The sequence below is a fragment of the Ochotona curzoniae genome, unplaced genomic scaffold (genome assembly GCF_017591425.1).
Source record: "Ochotona curzoniae isolate NIBS_2020 unplaced genomic scaffold, NIBS_Ocur_1.0 contig_3819, whole genome shotgun sequence".
Taxonomy (NCBI): domain Eukaryota; kingdom Metazoa; phylum Chordata; class Mammalia; order Lagomorpha; family Ochotonidae; genus Ochotona; species Ochotona curzoniae.
In genome coordinates, this window is record NW_024466004.1 from 4,535,871 (window position 1) to 4,556,785 (window position 20,915).

General features: G+C 40.9%; 1 protein-coding gene across 2 annotated transcripts in view; it reads left to right on the forward strand.

Annotated features, from left to right (window-relative positions):
* The window catches only part of DNAH8 (dynein axonemal heavy chain 8), a 288,139-nt gene that overhangs the window by 26,816 nt on the left and 240,408 nt on the right, over window positions 1-20,915 (forward strand). For both annotated transcript variants that reach the window (XM_040982961.1, XM_040982963.1), the window contains exons 6-8: window positions 5,097-5,204; window positions 7,247-7,348; window positions 15,793-15,939. In XM_040982961.1, the coding sequence (XP_040838895.1) occupies window positions 5,097-5,204; window positions 7,247-7,348; window positions 15,793-15,939 (357 nt within the window). The remainder of the gene's footprint in view (window positions 1-5,096; window positions 5,205-7,246; window positions 7,349-15,792; window positions 15,940-20,915) is intronic.

Consider the following 20,915-nt stretch of genomic DNA (forward strand, 5'->3'; position numbering starts at 1 on the left):
TACAGTTTTTTAGTGGTGGTTGTAATGAAGGGAACCAATTTGAAACTAGCTCTCTCTGGTGTCATGGGTTGTTATTGTCTTCCCACTTCATTTTGCTGCTTCTGTGTGCTTCACTGTGTTTCTTCAAGGTATCTTCTAAACTAAAATGCTATGAAATAGTTTATATTTACATCTGATGTCTGCCTTCAGCATTCTCTATTCTAGCTTTTGAAGAAGTAAGCAAATCCTCCACATAGGTGACAGCACTGTCCACGTGATTTGGCTGGTCAACTTTCTTGAGTAAACAGTGATTTTCATACTAAAAGTAGGGAAAGAGGGAAAATATGTAAATCATTGCATTTGGGTTTGGAGGAAAAAATGGAACTCATATCCATCCCTAGAGTAGCTAAGAAAGTTAATATGGGAGGGGAGAGAAGATATGAATTAGAACCCTGTGCAACTGTAGTTCTTACTGCCATATAGGAACCCACCATCTATCAGAGAACACCATGAGAGAGGAGAGGAAGACTTTTTGAAGCAAAGTTGATTTTATAAAGAGATGGTGAACTTTATTTAAAACGTGTGTCGTTAGTATTGTATAAGTGTTGTGATTTGCAAAAAATTCTGATTTTTTTGCATCTTCCCTCAACCCATACTGTCAGCAGCTGGGATTCTTTTTCTTTTTTTGTTATTTGTGTTATTTAGCAGCTGGGATTCTTTTGGGAGTGTTTGTAAAATTTGTTTCATATAGGAGTGTTTTTTTTTATGAGATGGTTGGGTCTGTGTGTATGACCATGAGGGAAAGAAATTAGACTAGGTAGTGTTGTATAAACAATGCTACTGCTTGACTCACTTGGTAACCCAATGAGTTCCTTCCTTGATTGCAACTGCGCAATATGTATAAGAAAAATTAGATCTCTCTTGTCTCAAGGATTTGGATTTACTCACAAGGGTTGAATATACAAATATGAAATACATTTATACCCAAAGCCTTCTCTGAAACTATCTGTAAGTATTGCCTGATGAAAATAATGGATGAAGTAAAAAGAGCAAAATTTTAGCATTTGTCAAGTCTAGTGATGGGTTTAATTGGTCAATTATGTTTTTCTCCATGCTTTTCTCTACATTTAAAATTTTTCTTGAGAAAAGTAGACTAGGCAGAAAAATACATCTTTTTATTATTATTATCAAGACTTTAAATTTTAGGATATTCTGATTTCAACTTCTGTATTCAAAAGACTCACTTAAATTCATATAATTTGACAAATAGTTTAGTTCTGGTGTTTTTCCATCATAGTAATTTTTAAAAACTTTGTTCAATTACCCCTGCCATGGTGTTCCTTGTTATTATTATCTTGTTGCTGTTGTTGAGCTTTGTCACATTGTCTGATGCGGGAAAGTCCCAAGCATTACTTTCTGAAACGACAGAAGGTGTTCAGAGTAGTGAGTCATGTAATTGCTTCCTACTCATACACCCACTATTTCTGTCAGTTCAGAAATCATTTTTCTCCCTCATTTTCTTCATTTTCATTTAAGGCAGCCAGTAATTTCTTTTGGGTTTATAACTGACATCTGGGGGGTGGGACGGGGTGGGGCAGGGGTAGAGGACACAAGCTTCCAAGTTGGCAAATTTTATCTGTGTTTTATTTTTTAAAATCTTCCTGGTATTTTGCACTAGGCATACCTACAACGATATATTTTACATACCAAGTATCTCACCATGATCTATGGAGTAGTTAAGAGATCGGTACTCCAGAAGCTATTAGCACAGATAGAGGTGTTTAATGACTGGATGAAGGGTATTTTCCTGAGGGATTCGTTGGTTGCCCTCACTGAGCCCTCTTCTCTAGAGACAAGGGTATGTTTCAGATGGACTTAGCAGGGGTGGAGGTGACTCCTACCAGAAAATTTTGTTAAGATCTTTCTGAGCTAAAGACAACACAGATAATTTGAATTCTGACATACAAGGTTAACCAAAAATATCAATGTCAGTTTCCATAGGCCACATATAATTGGTTTAATTACTTTATAGCTACACCTCATATCTATAATATACCAGTCAGAAGTTATTCTTGGTCTTATTTAGTCCTTCACCATTAAAAAAATCTTTTTAGATATTTTACCTTGTCCTAAAAGATATGCTCTTTGAAAGCAAGAATGCCACTGATTTTATTTGCGCCTCTATAGTGAGTTGCACCAGGGTGACCATCAGTGTTACCAGAAATGCCCGGTGGGTTCTTTCCTCAGCTTAGTATAGAAATAAAAAGCCAGGAATCTGTTGCAGACAGAAAAATTTACTTGTGAAGGGACCAGGTGAGCAGGGAAGGGAGAGGGAAGGGAAATCACCCCCGGGAAGGAAGCTGGGAGGTGGGGTGCCTCTCTAAAGAGGAGGGAGAGAGAGACACCAAAGGTTTGAGGAAGGGTCTTGGGGTTTTAAGCATTCCCTGACCCTCCTTGTTGGGCGGGGAACCTACAGGTAAGATGTTCCCCATTGGTGATCTCTTAGTTAGAAAATGGGTGGGCAATGCTGGTGCCGCCCACCTGAAGCTGTGGCCATGACCTCAGCAGGCCTGGATCGTCTCAGTCAGGGTTCTCAAAATCTCAGATACATCATTTGTTGCTGTGAGATCTTTGGCAAGATACCTGACTTCCTCATATGTCTATCTTCTCATTTGCAAAATGGGGACAATAATAGTACATTATTTTATAGATTCTGAGACTTTTTTTCATTTTAACATCTCTGAACTCAGGATATACTTTATGGCCATGTGAGTTTTATGAATCATTGTGTGTGTGACTTTTGATATGATTACTTAAATGATTAAGAATCTTTTGGGGCCAGCCATTGTGCAGTGCGTTAAGCAGCTGCTTGGGGTGCCTGCATCCTCTATTTGCATGCTTGGGATCTAGCCACACCTCCACTTTCAGTCTAGGTTGATCCCATTGGCTAGTTTACTCCCCAAATGCCTCCAGCAGCTAGGACTGGGCCAAGCTGAAGCCAGAAGTCAGGAATTCAATCCTGGATTTCCACTGGGTGTCAGGGATGCAAGTGTTTGAGCTATCACCTGCTGCTACCCAGTGTGCGTGCTAGCAGGAAGCTGGATCAGTGGCAGTGTAGCCAGGATTTCACCCAAGGGCGGATGTCAGTTTCCAAGATGCAATGTAAGCACCGCACCAAATGGCAGCCCAGAAAGTAGGTTTTGGTTTTTTTTTTTTTTGTCTGTTTTTCTTCTGGGTTTGGAGTCGCTAATGTAAATTCAGACTGAACTGAGTACAGGTTTGTAGTACAAATTGTAGCAGGACATGTATTTTTTTTTTTTAAAGATTTATTTTTATTATTTTTTTTTATTGGAAAGGCGGATATACAGAGAGGAGAGACAGAGAGGAAGATCTTCCGTCCGATGATTCACTCCCCAAGTGAGCGCAACGGGCCGATACTATGCCAATCCGAAGCCAGGAGCCTCTTCCGGGTCTCCCACGCGGGTGCAGGTTCCCAAGGCTTTGGGCCGTCCTCGACTGCTTTCCCAGGCCACAGGCAGGGAGCTGGAAGGGAAGCGGGGCTGCTGGGATTAGAACCGGCACCCATATGGGATCCCGGGCGTGCAAGGCGAGGACCTTTAACCACTTGCGCCACCGTGCCGGGCCCGACATGTATGTTTTTATTCTTTCTCCATGGCTGATTTACTTCATGTTGGCCCTAACAAAGAGTATAGCTTCATGGTGGTCTTGATTGAGACAATTCTCATCTTGGGCTTTTTGGCTTGTTTATCAGTAGTGCTTTAAGTCATGGTGCAGTCTTTAAGATCTAATGACATCAGACCTTTAAATAGTCACTTCTTTTCCATGCACATTAGCGTGGAACTGGATTGGAAGTGGAGCAGTTAATATTTGAACTGGTGCTCATATGGGCTTAACTTGCTTTTCCACGATGCCAGCCCTCTTTTCCTATTTTCACATCCAAGTAGCACTTAGTAGGATTGTTTAAACATGATTGGAATTTGCTAAGCGAAAAGCATTTCTTGTTTGAGCTCAGTTTTTAGCTCACTTTCTAACCATCAGTAAGTCACTTCAACCCCACAAGTCAGTTTTTTCAACTTTGAAAAAAGGAGATTAAACTACAAGTCTTTTTCTTTTTTTTTTTTTTGAAGGCTTATTATATTTATTTGAAGGGCAGAGTTTCAGAGAGAGAGTAAGTAAGTAGAAAGAGAAGTCTTCCATCTGCTGGTTCATTCCCCAAATGATTGCAATGACCAGTGCTAGGCCAGGCCATATCTGGGATCCAGGAGCTTCTTCTGGTTCTTCCATGTGCGTACGGTGGAAGAAGCACTTGAACCATCTCTGCTGCTTTTCCAGTTGTGTTAGCAGAGAGCTGAATCAGAAGTTGAGCACCTGGGACTCCGATTGGTTCCCATATGGGATGTTGGTGCTGCAGGCTGGAGGGAGCTTAACTTGCTGCAACACATCAGCCCTGACTTGTTAATCAAAGTTAACTTTCACCTCTAGAATTTTATTCTACTTTTGAAGTTTTATTTTTTATTCATTCATTCATTTATTTCATTCATATTTATTTGAAAGACAAAGAAAGATCTTCTCTCTGCTGGCTCACTCCCCAAATGGCTGCAACAGTCAAAGCTGGGCTGGTATGAAGCCAGGAGCTGGGAGCTTCTTACCGGTCTCTCCCATAGGTGCAAGGGCCCAAGTATTTGGGCCATCTTTGGCTGCTCTCCCAGACCTTAACAGGGAGCTCAATCAGAAGTGGAACAGCCAGGACTAGAACTAACACTCATATGGATGCAGGCTTTGCAGACAGAGACTCACCCTATTTTATCAAGGTTCCTGCCCCTAAACTTTAATTTTTAGAGTTCAGGTTTATGTAGAAGTTAATGATAGTACAGAATTCTCTTTGCCCAGTTTATCTTACATTGCCTTGGCTTGTCAAAGTGAGTGTCCTTTTTCTGTTCCAAGATCCAGTCTAGAATATTACATTGTACTTGGTAATATTTGCCTTTAAGATGAAATTATTATTTTGTGTATTTCTATGACTTCAAGATATTCTAGAGTACTGGCTGTTAAAGCTATAAGCATGACAGAGTTCACTTGATATGTTTTAATTTTAGGTCTCGATGGCACATGGAATACAAAATTTGATTAATGCCATCCGAATGATTCACAGTGTGTCAAGGTATTACAATACCTCAGAGAGAATGACCTCATTGTTCATCAAGGTGAGTGTCTAAAGGAAGACATCACACACGCACCCATGTGAGAAGGGGAATAGTTCTTTCCCTCTGAGTCTAGCAGGGGAATTGGAAAGTCATGATGTCTCTGAGAATTTTGGGTTTTTATTTATTTAAATAAAAAAATTTATTGAGAGGCAGAAAGAGATAGTTAGGTGGATAGGTAAATAGGTTTGTGGGTAGATGGCCAGATCTTCCATCTGCTGGTTCACTCCCCAGCCTAGGCCAGGGCTCAGCCTAGGTCTCCCATGAGGTGGGAGGACCCCAATTCCTGGAGCTATCACTGTTAACCCTCAGGGTCTTCACTGGGAGGAATCAGGAGCAAGAACAAAAAACAGGCAGTCTGAGTGGTCTTGACTGCTAGGCTAAACGGTTGTTTCAGAGTCTAAATTTTAACACTGTATTGCAAAGCTGTTGACTCAAATCAAATATCCTGCATTGAACATGTTACAAGTACCAGCACCTTTCTTCTTGTCAGAGGCAAGCCTGATGGCCTTTTTTAAAATTTTGTTTTGTTTTTTGTTCTTTTATTTTTTAACTTAAATGTACTTGGTGGCTTTGTAATTCATACTTTCTAATTTTGATGTGTCTTTCCACTGGTAACAATGCTCTTTTAGCCATCAGCACTGCTGTCTGTGTAAAATCTTTCTATGTAGCACTATATGATCAATTATCTTAAATAATTTGAAAAATTATTCAAAGAATACAGGAATACAAATTTTTTGAGCAAAGGATTCAAGTAAAGATAAGTATTAAAGGATCATAGTTCATTTTTTTATAAAAAGTATAAATTCAAATACTCTTTGTGCACTAATCAATGCAAGAACCTCAGGACTTTTCACCTTCACTTCTCTGCCTCCTTACTATATATATTCTACACTGACATCATTCTGAGACCCACATTTTCAACATGTATTAATCAACATGTATTTAAACTAAAATAGAAGTGTTGTTAAGTTCTTTGATTACTACTAGTTTGTGATTTTTTTCTGTTTCCTCCTTCTTGGCTTCCTTCCTTTCTCCCTCCCACCTTCCTTCCCTCCCCTTTTCCCTTCGTTCCTTCGTTCCTTCGTTCCTTCCTTCCTTCCTTCCTTTCTTTTTCTTCCTATTTTTACAGGTTTATTATTTTGAAAGGCAGTTACAGAAGGGAAAAGACAAAGAGGGAGAGAGAGGGAGAAAGAGAGAGAGAGAGAAAATGAATGAATGAATCTTCTATTCAAATGACTGCAATGGCCATGGTTATGCCAGACTGAAGCCAGGAGCTAGGAGTTTTATCTGGATATCCTAAGTGGGTATAGGAGCACAAATACTTGAGTCATCTTCTAGTGCTTTCCCAGGTGCATTAGCAGGGAGCTGGATTGGAAGTGGAGCAGCCAGGATTCAAATCAGTGTGTCTGTGAGGTGCTGGTGCCACAGACAGTAGTTTTACCCACTACGCCATAGTACTGGTCCCCAGTAGAGCTCTAACATTGTCTCTGACATTGAGGAATTCCTAGAACGATTTTAGAGCCCTCTTGCAGAGCTGGGTTGCGGTGTTCTCTAGTCATTTTTCCTGCTGTTATCTAAATCCCATGTGTGTTGTATATGCTTTAGTTATTTACCAGATTTCTGTGTCTACTTGCCATGTTGATCTCATCTCTGACCGTTAGTCAATGGTCAGCTGGTCTTTCTTCACTATTTTGGGGGATGTGAGGGATATAAGAAGTGCCTACATTTATATTATCTGCATGCTGAAGGATGATAAAGAGTCACATATGTGGCTAGATTCACCCCTGTTTAGAAGAAGAATAAGACAAGTGGAAAATGTAATTGATCTTGACATTTACGCCCCCATGACATTGACTTAAATGCAGTTTAGGTTTTCTTTGTTTTGACTGGCATATACATTTATTTTCTTTTTGTATTATTCTGTGATTAATTTACTCCATATGTTTACTATTTATCATATTTTTATACGTGCTATTTAGAAGATTTATGTGGCTTTACTGTTCTTTTTACCTATAGTTACTTAGTGCTTATATTTATTTTAGGTAACAAATCAAATGGTGACAGCATGTAAAGCATACATTACTGATGGAGGAGTAAGCCATGTATGGGATCAGGAGACACCAGTTGTATTAAAGAAAATTCAGGTTTGTATAAACATTTTTATTTTTTAATACTTTCACCTGGCCCAATTGGATTTGCTTTCTCTAGTTATAAAGCTGTTAACTTGAAAGAAGTCTTGTACTTCATTTTTCTTGTCCTCTCCTTTGGGGATATGGTTTAACCCTCATCATCTCCATGGCTGCCCATGTCAGATACCTTATGTAAGCTGTTTCAGATACCTTGGCCCCCAGCTATCACTCTAGCTCCTGTTAATTTAGCTTTTTGCCTTGTTTATCTTTTACAGGGGGCTGGGCTATAGTACATATATCGAAATAGATGAGAAAAAGATGAGGTGGTAGTGGCTTCTGTTGATCCTGCTTCAGGAGTGTTTCTAACCAATCCCCATTTAGTCTGATGTTTCTGTAGTTCTTAGACACATCTTTGTTCAGATCAGTTTTAGTACTGAGAAATGTTTTTAACATTATGAATTGGTTTTGATAATTTTTTCTGCACATGCTTATTGAGATGCATGTAGGATCTATTAATGTAATGGGTGACGTGTTTAGGTTTTTAAAAAAGGAACTCCCAAGATTCTTGGAATAAACTCAGCTTGGTCACAGGGTCACAGTGTATTACCTTTGTAAAACTCTTTTTTTTTTTTAAACAAAAGTTATTTATTTATTTTTTATTAGAAAGGTAGAAGGAGAGTTAGAAAAGTCTTCTATCTGGTGGTTTACTCCCCAAATGGCTGCAATGGCCAGAGCCATTTAAAGAATTTTCTTTAAATGAAGGCATGGGGGAAGTACACCTTTGTGATAAGAGCAGAGGGACTGAAAAAAACAGAGCAGAGCAACAGGGGAACAAAGACGAAAGTAATGACCAAGAGCCAGGAGCCAGGAGCTTCTTCCAGGTCTCCTACACATGTGCAGGGTTCCAAGGTTTTGGGCTATCCTCTACTGCTTTCCCAGGCCATAAGCAGGGAGCAGGATGGGAAGTGGAGCAGCTGGGACACAAACTGGTGCCCATATGGGATTCTGGCACTTTCAGACGCCCTCAAAACTTTGTTAAGCTTTTGTTTTATATTTCTTGAAACTGTATTCAGAAGGGAGGTGGCTCATACTTTTCCTTTCTTACACTGTTCTTATCAATGTTTTTGCCAATAGGATGTCCAAATGAGAGGTGGGAAGGAAAAACTTTTTTCTGGAAAAAGTTTGTATTCATATAGAATTAATGTGTTTTGAAAAATAATGAATATATTGATTTTGACGAGAGAGAAAGAGAGAGGGAAATGTCTTCTGTCTAGCTATTCCTCAAATGCCTACAACAGCCAAGAGCAGCCAGAAGGCCAGAATTCAATGTAAATCTCCCACATGGGTGACAGGGAACCAAGTAACTGAGCCATCCTCGGCTGCCTCCAAAGATACACATTAATAGGAGGTTGGAACTGATAGTAGAACCAGGACTCAAACCCGGGCACTCAGCCATGGGATGAGAATGTGGCAAGCGGTGCCTTGACTGCTGTGCCAAACCTCTGCCTCTTGATACAATTTTTGGAAGCCTGAAGGAAATGACTCTAGCAGCAAGACTTCACCTGGAGGTGATTATTGGTCATCTCCCTGTGCTTCTTTCTGGACTGACTTGAGCCATGGGGCCTGGCTCTAGGGAGATAAAGCCAGAAAAGGTGCCCCGTTCCCTGACCCTGACTTTGAGAGTCTAGCACATGCAGGGCTGCTACTCTGTCGTTTATGTCCCTACCTCTGGACTGGAAGATAAGAGGAAGAGTTAGCAAGAGCAGAGTTTTTTTTTTTCATTTTACTTTATTTATTTTTTATAATCTTACATAGTTACTTAGGGTACAAAGGGTCAAGGGCTACAGAAAAGTGGGTAATTGTTTTCACACTAATATCGTCATTTTCCCCCCTGTCTGGGGTCGGTGGAGAAATAAAGGGAAAAGCCCCACCCAGCCTCCTTCCCATCCCAGGTCCCGCGCTCCAAGGGTCCTGCTCAAGTAGTTTTGATAGTTCAAAAGTTCTGAATTACAGAGTTCTTCATGCTATACAAAGCTGCTCAATCCCAAATTTGGAAGAAGCAGGTTGATCAGGCTGTTTTGGACTTGGCCATGTAAGATACAGAGTTACATTGGGACAGATTGAAGCAGCTCATAAAGCAATGATTTTAAAGAATCAAGGAAAACAGCTGGTGAACCTGTAAAAGAAAGAGGTGATGAGCATTTCATGTGTGTAGCTGAAGTCTAGGAAATGTATGACCCAGCGCAGACTGCAGCTTTGGCAGTGTAGGTGACAGCTTGTCCCTTCTACAGGGTAAGGATAGGGACAGTTACTTTGAAGTATTTCCCCTCACAAAGGGTCAAATTAAAAACAAATTCTGAACTGAGTAATACAAAATCATTATTTTTTTCCCTTGTGGTGTGAATTGTGTTCTTGGAAAGAATTTTCTTTAAATGAAGAGGTTGGGAAAGTACACCTTTGTGATAAGAGCAGAGGAATTGAAAAAGCAGAGCCGAGCAACAAGGGAACAAAGGAAAAAGTAATGGCCCAAACAAGAACATTAGTTGATAATGTGTATTACCGTAATGCAAGGATAAGGACATTTAAGCAAGAAAGAAGGGAAAGCGGTAATGCAGAAGCAGAGAGGAAAGCGGTAATGCAGATTCGAATGGAAGAAGCAAGATGCTGAAGAAAAACGGGTCAAAAACCAGAATTACAAGTATTTGGATAGCTAAGGTGGAAAACAGAAAAGACGTTATTGGCACCAAAACATAAAAGATATCCAGAAAAGAGCCTCTGAAAGGGAAAAGCAAGCACTTTGAAATGCAAGAAAGATTGGATTCATTTGCTGACAATGGAAAGAGGAGATAGAAATGATGGAAGAAGGGGAATCAGGGCTTCACTTCCCTCCCTTGCAAAAGCAGTAGCAATGGTTGCTCTGGTAGGAGGAGAAATAAGCAAGCAAGCAACAAACAAAAACCAACCAACCAAACAAAATGCAGAACAAACAGAAAGAGGAGGCTGTGACAAGAGTCTCGGAACGCAGTGGAATTGAATGTTGAAGGTGAAAATGGCAGTAAGTATTGCTCAGAAGCTGTAAGTTTACCTTCTGCAGAACAAAATCAAGATGGGAAATTATTACATGCTTCCCTGAAGTCAGGACATTACTGCTCCCCTCAAAAGAGAAAGAGTATCCAACAATTTGACCCTCATACGAAACCTGACAAACAAAAAAGCTTTTGATAGTTTTTAAAAGAATGTGTGGTAGTGCCTTAAACCAGCAACACTAGCACACCTTCAGAGCAACGTGGAAATCCATGCACAGATTTCATCTTCCTGTTAATAGAAGAACAGAGGTTTTTGGAACAAGCTTTGAAATATGTCAAGTAAACACATTTCAAAGGGATAAAAACAGAAGTAGTGTTTGGCAGAACAGCAACAACAACAAAAGGACTAAATATAAGAAAATTGTTGAGATGGTAGAGGCAACACCATGCTCAGAGCAAGTACTGGTAGGAAAGTAAACGAATAGCATAGAACAGATTGCTAATGCTAGCAACACCGTTTTACATACCTGCTGATTGCATATGTGCTTTTGAGAAGTGTCTTTTTAGGTCCTTTTAAAATCAGATTGTTTTATTGCTATTGAGTTTTTAAGTCCTAAACTGTCATGTTGTCTACTTTAAAAACACATGGTTTTTTGTTTGTCAGTTACTCCTGAATATGCTGGAAAAGATAAGAACTGAACATACTGTATGAAAAAAAATTCTGATGGCATTCATCTGTTAGCTCTTTATGCAAAGATTTCTAAATTCTTGTGTCTTTATTCAGATAATTAAAATATTTTAATTGCAGTAAAATATAAAAATATAACATTATTTTATCATACAATGTGTTTTTAATTTATTTGAGAGTGAGAGAGAAAGTGAACAAGCTCCATCTGCAGATTCACTCCCCAATGCCCCCAGTAGCTGTGCTGGGCAGGAGCCAAAGCCATTGCGTAGGAACTCAATCCAGTTCTTCATGGGAGGTAGGGACTTGAGCACTCCAGCACGGGCTGCCCTCCCTTATTAATTTGCAATTAGAATTTGGACTGGAGCCTAGACTCAAACCCACACACTTTCATATATCATGTGGGTATCTCAACTGGGGTATTAACTATTAAAATTTTTTTTACCTTCCATTTATATATATATTTATATTTCTATAAACACACACACATACTAGAGACAGAGTATATATATACATATACACACTAGATATGTGTATATACATATATAGATATATACATATGTATACATACACATATACATATATACACTAGAGTATATACACACACTAGAGGCAAAGAATATATATATGTATGTATGTATATATGTATACACACACAATACGCACACACTAGACAGAAGTGACTAATTTTTCAGTGGTCCACAATGGCTGGGGTTGGGCTGGGGCCCAAGTTGGGAATTAAAAATTCAATCTAGACTTCCCACATGGACAGGACCTAGGTCAATTGGGCCATCACTGCTGGGTGAGCATTTTGCTGCTATAATTAGGAGCTATGGCTGAGTGTCAAACCCAGGTGCTCTGATGGGAGACATGGGCTTTTTAGCTGGCATCTTAACTGCTAGGCTAAATGCCTGCCCCCATTTTTAACCATTTTGTGGTGTATAGTTCAAGAAAATTAAGTGTATTTATAATATGTTACAACCATCACCACCATCTATTCCCAGAACTTTTTCATCATCAGAAACTGAAATGCTATACCCATTGGATGATGATTTTCCAAATCCTTTCCTTTCTACTTCTGATAATCTACATTCTGATCTGGAAGTAGAGATGCATACCGTATTGTATCCTCATATCTGGATATGATAGTCTCCATTGCACAGTTACTGTACATCCCCTTAAATGACTAGCCACAGTACAAAATCCACAACAGGAAGAAAATTACAACACCATGAGGTTAAATAGTGGGTACAGGTGCTTCTGTCTCACCTCTCGGATGCACTTTGCTTTCATTCCCTCTTTCGTGGTGACAGCGTCTTGGTGACAACTGCAGATACTGGCAGCACAGACTGTAACCTAAGGAATAACGCTGGGTTACTGCCAGGTCTACAAATGACCCCTTCCTCTGGGTACAGAAGTTGGACATCTGCCGTTCCCAGCCTCTTGCCTGGGATCCAGGTCCCCGCAGCAGCCTGTGGTCCACAGCACTCCTCCCCATGGCTCCTGGGAGACTCGCTGGTGCTCACAGAAAAGGGCTGCAAATGGGTAAACGCAGGTGTTGTTTTCCCGACCCCTCTAGCTTCCAGATGCATCGACCAACAAAGTTGCCTTACAGTCTAAGTCCAGCTCACATGTTCTCTCCTGTCCTGCTGAGCTCTGGGAATCCCTCAGCTGACCCCTCTGGGTATCTCTGGCTCGGTTTGAAGCTTCCCACATGAGGATCTCACTCAGACACAGGTGTCAGGGATGCTCCCCTTACTCTGGAAGCCTTATCTTCCTGTCCAGCTGGCTCTGTACCTGACCTTCACCTGCACCAGGGCAAGAGGGACAGCAGGACCCAGAGGTCTGAGCAACAGGGCAGGGAGGGCTCACCAGTTATTTCCAATCAGCCACCGTTCTGCTACACAAGTCAGTATTATTTTCCCTGTGGGACCAGTGCAATGCACTGAGCTTAGTGAGTTAGTTCCCAGCTCAGCACATGTGCAGCTCACTGTTGTTCCTGCACTCCTAAGCTTTTCCACACAGTGCAAAATGATGCCTGACATGCCACTACTAGAGTTCTTGATCTGCTGGCCATCAGGTCTGAGGGCTACTTGGACCTCTCTTGGGTGGAACCTGTAGGATGCCACGTTATTGCAGTTCACTGAACCAAAAATGAATTCACTCTCAGCTCAGTGCATGCACAGTACTGTCCATAGTCTTTGCCTCCCTATTCAAAATGGTGCTCTATTTGGCTCTAGGGGGTGAACTGGGCTGTGAAATGTATCCTGTTCTTGCATTGCCCCTCTGGGACCTCCTGCTCTGTCTTTGCTCCTGGTCAAATCAAACAGACCAGCACAATGAACAGTTCTTTGGATTCACCTCCTGTACTCCTGGTGAACATCCTTTCCCACTTTGTTGCTGGTGGAGTTCCAGCTGGGTATTGGTCACTGCAACACCACATCGTTGTGTCTGCTGCTTTCCTGTGTCAGTCTCCAGGTACCCCTCTGCTGTTGTTCTGTCTTCTCCTATTTTCTAGAATGCGCCCTCTCTGCTTCACACTGGCTGATGTTTTTCCATCTGTTTAAATGTGTCCTTACTCTATCCCAGCATCTTGATTCTCTAGTGTTGTAATTCTTTTAATATTCTCAAAGTTTTCAGCTTTGGAAGTTAGACTGAATTAGAACTGGTCTCTGGATTTTCTGATTTGGAGCTTAGTGTGGTTTCTATTATGTATAATTTTTTTTCAGGAAAATTTATTGTGTAATTTTTAGAAATAATTTTCAGATGATTGGAGAAAATACTAATTGTGGCTCCTGTGCAGCAGGAGGGGTAAGTTTGTTTGTAAAGAGGTGGCAATGTGAAGGAACTCCTGATAGATTGTAATTCAACAAGGGCTGGATTTTACTGGTATTTCTAGCATCTCGAAAAGTTACCAGTTCACAATAGGCACTGGTAAATTATTGTTGAATGGATGAAAAATAATCAAGGACCTTGGAGAGTACAGTCATGATGCTTTGGAGATTAAGTTAGTAGAGAAAATGTGTATAATAATTAGAAGTAGGTATGAAAGCAATTATTCTCAAATCTGCATTTTTATTGAAGTCACCTGGGGAACTTGTTAAATATACAGATTTCTAAGTCCCAGTCATTAACATTGTGGTTTAGTGACTATGCTAGGCAGAATAATGATGACCCCAAGGATGTCTTTATTTTTATCCCCTAATTTGTCAGTATGTTATGTGACATGGCAAGGGGAAATTAAAATTGCAAACAGAATTAATATTGCTAATCTGATCTCGTTATGGGGATTATCCAAGTGTTCTGATATAAGGAAGAGGAAGGTGGAAGTGTCAGCACGATGGTGAGATAAGAATTGGACTGGCTCTTGGAAGCCTTGAAAAAGTTTACCGTTAAGGATGACTTGGCGCAGTGGTTAACACCCACTTTAGAGGGCCTGGGTTTCAGTCCTGGCTCTACTTCCAGTTCCAGCTTCCTGGTAACAAAGACTTTGCGAGGGACCAGTTGGCAGCTTCAGTATTTGGGTGTCTACCATCTTCTATCCATGTGGGAAACTTGGGATGGGTTCCAGGCTCCTAGTTTTGGTGTGACCATGTCTTTGCAGGCCTTTGAGGGGTGAATCAGTGGCTAGAAGATCTCTATGTCTTCTGCCTTTTAAATAAAAAATAAAATCAAAAGGAAAGGAGAAGTTTAGCATAACAAAGTCTTTTCTTATTTAAGGAAATATTAGTGTGACATCATAGTTGATTTCTGGACTCTGGCTACCCTAACCATTTTTAAAATGAGACTTTTAAAAAGATTAATTTATTATTTGAAATGCATAATTTTATACACATGCAAACATACACACATACATACAGAAAGAGAGGGAGAGAGAAAGAGAGAGACCGAGAGGGAGAATGAGAGAGAGAATGAACTTCCATCTACTGATTCACCCCTGAATGGCTCCAGTGACTTCTGGCTGGGCCAGGCAGAAGCCAGGAGCCAGGAGCCAGGAGCCAGGAGCCAGGAGCCAGGAGCCAGGAGCCAGGAGCTTCATCCCTGTCTGTCACATGGGAGCAGAAACCCAAGGACTTGGGTTGTCTTCTGCTGCTTTCCCAGGTGCATTAACTGGATATAAAGTAAAGCAGTTGGATCTTGGATTGACACTCAGATGGAATACTGACAGGAGACAGCTTAACACATTAAACCACAAAACCAGCTTCAATATATCCTCTTTTTGTTTCTAAGAGCTTCTGGACTGCCTAGGCAGTGGCATAGCTCTGATCACATGTGTTTTCAGCAGTGCCCTTATCAATGTCTTTATCCTCACTTTCTGGAGAAGTGATGGATGGATAACAAATTAGCATTGCAGACTTGATGTTTTACATCCCTGTACAGATGAATGCTGATTGAAAGATGGATTTCACCGGAAATAAATTGATGGATAGTGTCTAAACCTTCTTGGACTTCTAATGAACCATGATCATGTAAAAACAGAGAATATATATCATACTCTGATGTAAAAAGAGAAGTAAAAGAAATTAGTGAGGGTGAAGAAGTGAAAATCCATGTATAGCAAGGAAGCTTGTATTGTTTTCACAGGTCCTTAATATGTAGGAGGAAAAATTGAATTTCTATTTTATTTTTTACATCAACAGAGCCCCTGCTTAGAGGTTGATAGGACCAGTTGTAAAGTTAGGAGTTTTGAATTCACGACTCCCAGACTGATGTCTCTTCACCCTCTCTCTCTCTTAATTCTCTCACAGGATTGCATTTTTCTATTCAAGGAATATCAGTCGTCTTTTCACAAAACAAGGAAACAGATTTTAGAATCCTCAGGAGAAAAATCGTTCGAGGTTTCAGAAATGTACATATTTGGAAAATTTGAGGCTTTCTGTAAAAGACTGGAAAAGGTAAGCATTAAGCAGTCAGAGTCCCCTACCCCAAATGACACCTTTTTGGTTATTTCATACTTAATGTAGTACCATTGAGTATTGTTCCTGAGCTCTTGTCTCACTGTTGACATGACTCATTTGATTAAATTACTCACAGATCACTGCATTTTATTACAACTTACCTTCTCATCCCTGATTACTATCTCTGCCAGTCACAAAAGCTATTGCAGACTTTCATCTCTCTCAAGGCCTCAATTCTACTTTCACCAATGGAACTCAGATATAAAAGGCTCTGCTGTTAGCTGTTATATTAAGCTGAAATAAAATGGGAGATGAAATATCTTCAGTACCTGGCAGGACCCTGTCATTTTTTTTTCAGAGATTAAAAATAAGAATTTTATTTTATTTTTAACATTTTATTATTATTTTTATCATTTTATGATACAGTTCCATAGGCTCCTGGCATTTCCCTTATCCCCTCCCCAATTCTCTCCCCCCCACCTAGTTCCTTTATATTATTACCAAAATATAGTTCTTCATACACAGTCATATGTCCATCATTGCGGGCATGGACAATGACAGAGAGTCCAGCATCCTATTGTCAAGATATAGTAAACAGTTTCATGTAAGTCCATCTTTGGAAGTAGAAATGCATACTATATTGTATCCTCACATCTGGATTTAAGTCTCCATTTTACAGCTACTGTACATCCCCTTAAATGAAAAGTCATAATACAAAATCAATAATAGAAAGAAAAATAGAAATTTACAATGTCATGAAGTTAAATGACATGTTACTAGATATGACAGTCTCCATTACACAGCTACTATACATCCCCTTCAGTGAAAAGCCACAAAACAAAATCAACATCAGGGAGGAAAAAGAAATTAACAACACTATGAAGTTAAATAACATGCTACAAAATGCCTAACATTTCAGGATCTTTTCCTTATGTTCAATTGAAGAGAGTTTGATAATCATGTTTCTTGGTGAAGATCGCTTTTGATCAAGCCTGTTGGGAGTTCTGTGCCCCTCCTGAATGTTGTTTCCCAGTTCTTTCTCTAGATTAGGGAAAATTTCCTTGATTCTCAGCTTCTCTTTCTGCACCTTCTGGGACTCCCATAACTCTTATATTTGGCCTCTTAATAGTGTCTTTCAATTCTTGAATACTTGTTTTGGCCTGATCCAGCTCTGCTTCCAGCTTTTTGTTTGTTTTCCCCTGATACGGGAATTATCTTCCAACTCTGAGATTCTTTCTTCTGCTTGCTTCATTCTGTTTTGGAGACTCTCCACTGTACTTGTAATTTGCTCTACTGTGTTCTTAATTTCTGTTATATCAGCTTTGATTTGCTTTACTGCTTCCTTACATTCTTTGAACTCTTGCATATGTTTCTCATTTTTGATCATAATCTTTAAAATTAGTCTTATGGATTCTGTGTCCCCCATTTTCTTGATGTCTTCCTCAGTTAACTCTGAGATTGGCATAGAGTTTTGCTCCTTTGCAGGGGAGTTTTCAGTAATATTCATTGTGCCATTGTCTCATCTTTTGCTCTTGGTCATTGCACTTCTGGTTAGCTGAGTCTTCTCCTTGGGGCAGATTTCTAAGCTGTGTCACCCACAGGTCTACAATGCGATTTTACTTATTGCAGTTGGTACACAACTTTTTGCTTGCAGCCAGTTGTGCCACAACCTCCAGCGAGTTCCAGGTCTGGGTTCTTATGTTAGATTTTCACCGTGATCTCCACAGCCCCAGCTCTTGGCTCACCACTCTCCACCTCCTGTGATACAGTGCTGAGGCTGCACCGTTATCTCTGCAACCTTTGTCCCACTTCCAGTTGGAGCAGGTCCCAGGATTAGAGAGACACCAGGTGTCCTATCTAGTTAGGTTGTTGGTGGTGCTGATCTTGTCAGAACCTGTTGGAAGTTAGGTCTGGGTGCCACACAGACCTATTTAGACCAGTACGATGCCACAATTGGTATTATTTTCCTGTGGGATCAGTGCAATTCACTGAACTCAGTGAGTTCTCACGAGATCAGCACATGCATGGTTCATTGTTATCCCCTGCATTCCTAAAACTGTTGCTACCATGTACAAAATCGTGCCTGATGTACCATTGCTAGAATTCTTGATTTGCTGGCCGTCAGATCTGAGGGCTACCCAGACCTGCCCTAGGTGGAACCTGCAGAATGCCACGTTGATGCAGTTCATTGAGTCAGAAATGAGCTCACTCCTAGTTCAGCACATGCTCAGTCCTTTCCCTTGTCCTTTCCTCCTTATGTAAAATGGCAGCCAATTCTGCTGGAAGGGACTGACTGGGCTTTGAAATCCACCCTGTCTGAGATCTGCTGCTCTATCTTTGCTCCTGGTCAAATGAAACGGACCAGCAGGACGAACAATTCTTTGTCTGGGTTCACTTCCCAAGCTCCCAGTGAAAGTTCCTTCCCACCTGGTTGCTGGTGGAGTTCTGGCTGCTGGTGGAGTTCAGGTCACTGTTTGCTGAATGCTGCTGGAGTATCAGTCACTGCAACACCACACCGTTTCGTCCGCTGCTTTTCCATGTCAGTCAGTCTCCAGGTACCCCTCTGCTGTTGTTCTGTCCTCTCCTATTTCCTGCAATGTGTCCTCTCTGCTTCATCCTGATTAAATGTTTCTCTGTCCGTTTAAATGTGTCCTTACCCTATTCCGCCATCTTGATTCTCCCAGGACCTTATCATTTTAAAAAAAGATTTATTTATTTTTATTGCAAAGTCAGATATACAGAGAGGAGAGATAGAGAAGATCTTCCATCTGATGTTTTACTTCCCAAGTGACCACAATGGCTGGAGCTGAGCCAGGAGCTTATTCCGGGTCTCCCAGGTGGGTGCAGGGTCCCAAGACTTTGGGCCATCCTTACTGCTTTCCCAGGGCACAAGTGGGGAGCTGTATGGGAAATGGGACTGCTGGGATTAGTACTGGCACTCATATGGGATCCTGGTGTGTTCAAGATGAGGACTTTAGCTGCCAGGCCACCTTGCTGTGCCCCTAAAGACTTATTTCTTTAGAAATTATATTTGAAAGATAGAATTTAAGAGGAAGACTGACAAAGAGACAAAGAGAAAGAGACAAAATTGCAGGCTTTTAGAGTAAACCAATGAACATGAGATTTTTCTTTCTTTACCTTGCTAGATATGTTATTTATATAGCACTAATTATATATATTACTGTTCCACAGGGCTCTATAACCATTATAATTATTTAGTTTTGGAACATATTAATTCTCACTGAAAGTAAAGAACATCTAGTGTACCAGTGTTAGACACCTGGCTTTTTGTGGGAGGAGACTTGGTGGTCCATTGTTAGTCCATCATAAAGAGCAAGACTTAAAGTTGCACAATAGTCTCTGCCTCTTGTTGTATCTTATAAATGTGAATTTTAATGTAAATGGAAGTTTTCCAGAGCCCTGTCTTTGATTCTATTTTCTTATCATCTTGAACATTTGGGAGTAGGAGGAGAGGTGGGAGGCTGATATTGCTGGAAAGAGAATTAAAATTGTGGAGTAGTGGTGAGATAGGGCTATATTCATGATGGGAGGAGAGGAGGGAACCCAAGCAAAGGGAACTAGAAGGGGGAAGCAAGGTCAATCACCTGGCAAAGGTATTATAAATTGGTTGTCAGTATTAAGGGGTCAACAGTGACAACGAGCGAGCTGGAGAAAACGCCAAATCCTGGATAATGCAGCAAGAGCATGGTTGTGTTTGTTTACCACAACAGATGTTCTTACCTGCTAAGTGTTGTAGGGCTGAAGGGTACATTGGTTATGTTTGAAGGGACAGCTATGGGGCCACCCACTATCTCGGATAAATAGGGGCTGTGTTGGTGATAGTTTTTTCATCCCTGCCTCCGCCAACTGTTGGTGCTGGGGAGGGTCAAGAACAGAGGCTTAGACAGATGGTTGAGGTAAGGCAAGCTGGTGCTTTCGAGTTGTTCCCATTGTTTTTGCTTTTTAGAGCAAGTGCATGGACTGCTGTGAATTCCATGTGTCCTGTGGTTTCTTCAGGCTTGAGTTGGCTTCAAGGACATGATGGTGTTTTGAAGTGTTGGAAATACTGGAGTAAAAACCACCTTTCCTCTGAAAGTGGTCTTCTGGGTTGGCAGCGGCAGGGACTTTAGTGAGTTCTACGCGTAGGAGCACTGGTAGTGCTGTCTTTTTGTGTGGTATGTGGAAGGCTTCTGAAGATTGGGTTACCGCTTTTCTGGTCACTGGAGAAAGGGAGCAGCTCTGTGGAGTGCTGTTGTTCTCTAAAGCAGGAATCAGATCCACTGGCTGCAACCTCAGCATCCCATGTGGGCACTGGTTCTAGTCCCAGTTGCTCCAGTTTGGATTCAGTTCCCTGCTAATGGACCTAGGAAAGAAGCAGAAGATGACCAAGGTGGTTGGGACTGTGTACCCATGTGGGAGACCCAGAAGAAGCTCCTGGCTTCGGTCTGACTTAGCCCTGTCTATACTGGCCATTTGGGGAATAAACCAGCAGATGGAAGATCTTTCTCTGTCTCACCCTCTCTAACTCTGCCTTTCAAATAAATAAAATAAATCCTAAGGGGGGGAGGAAAAAAAGAATAAAAGGATGAAACTAGCTGTGTTCCCATAACAACCCCTGGTAACAAAAGATGGAATAATGAAATTCTTTTTCATTTTTGAATTTTTATTTTTGATGATGTTTAAATAGTTGAGCAGGGTGGGAAGGATTGAAGGTTAGGGCAAAGTAGGTGAGACCATTGCTTCCAAATTTTCTGTTTCTTCTTCCTGTGTCTGGGAGATAAGGGAAGAAGCCATACCCAGCCTTACAATCTCCCCAGCACCCAGGGATAGGGACTGGCCACCTGATAATCTTCCTTGGGTCCTTGATGTGGAGCGTGTTCCAAGGGTTCTGCTTAAGTGGTTTCAATAGTTCTGAAATGCTGTCAATCTCGCTGATCCAAAGGTAAGGAAATCCTTCCAAGATGCATTGGCTG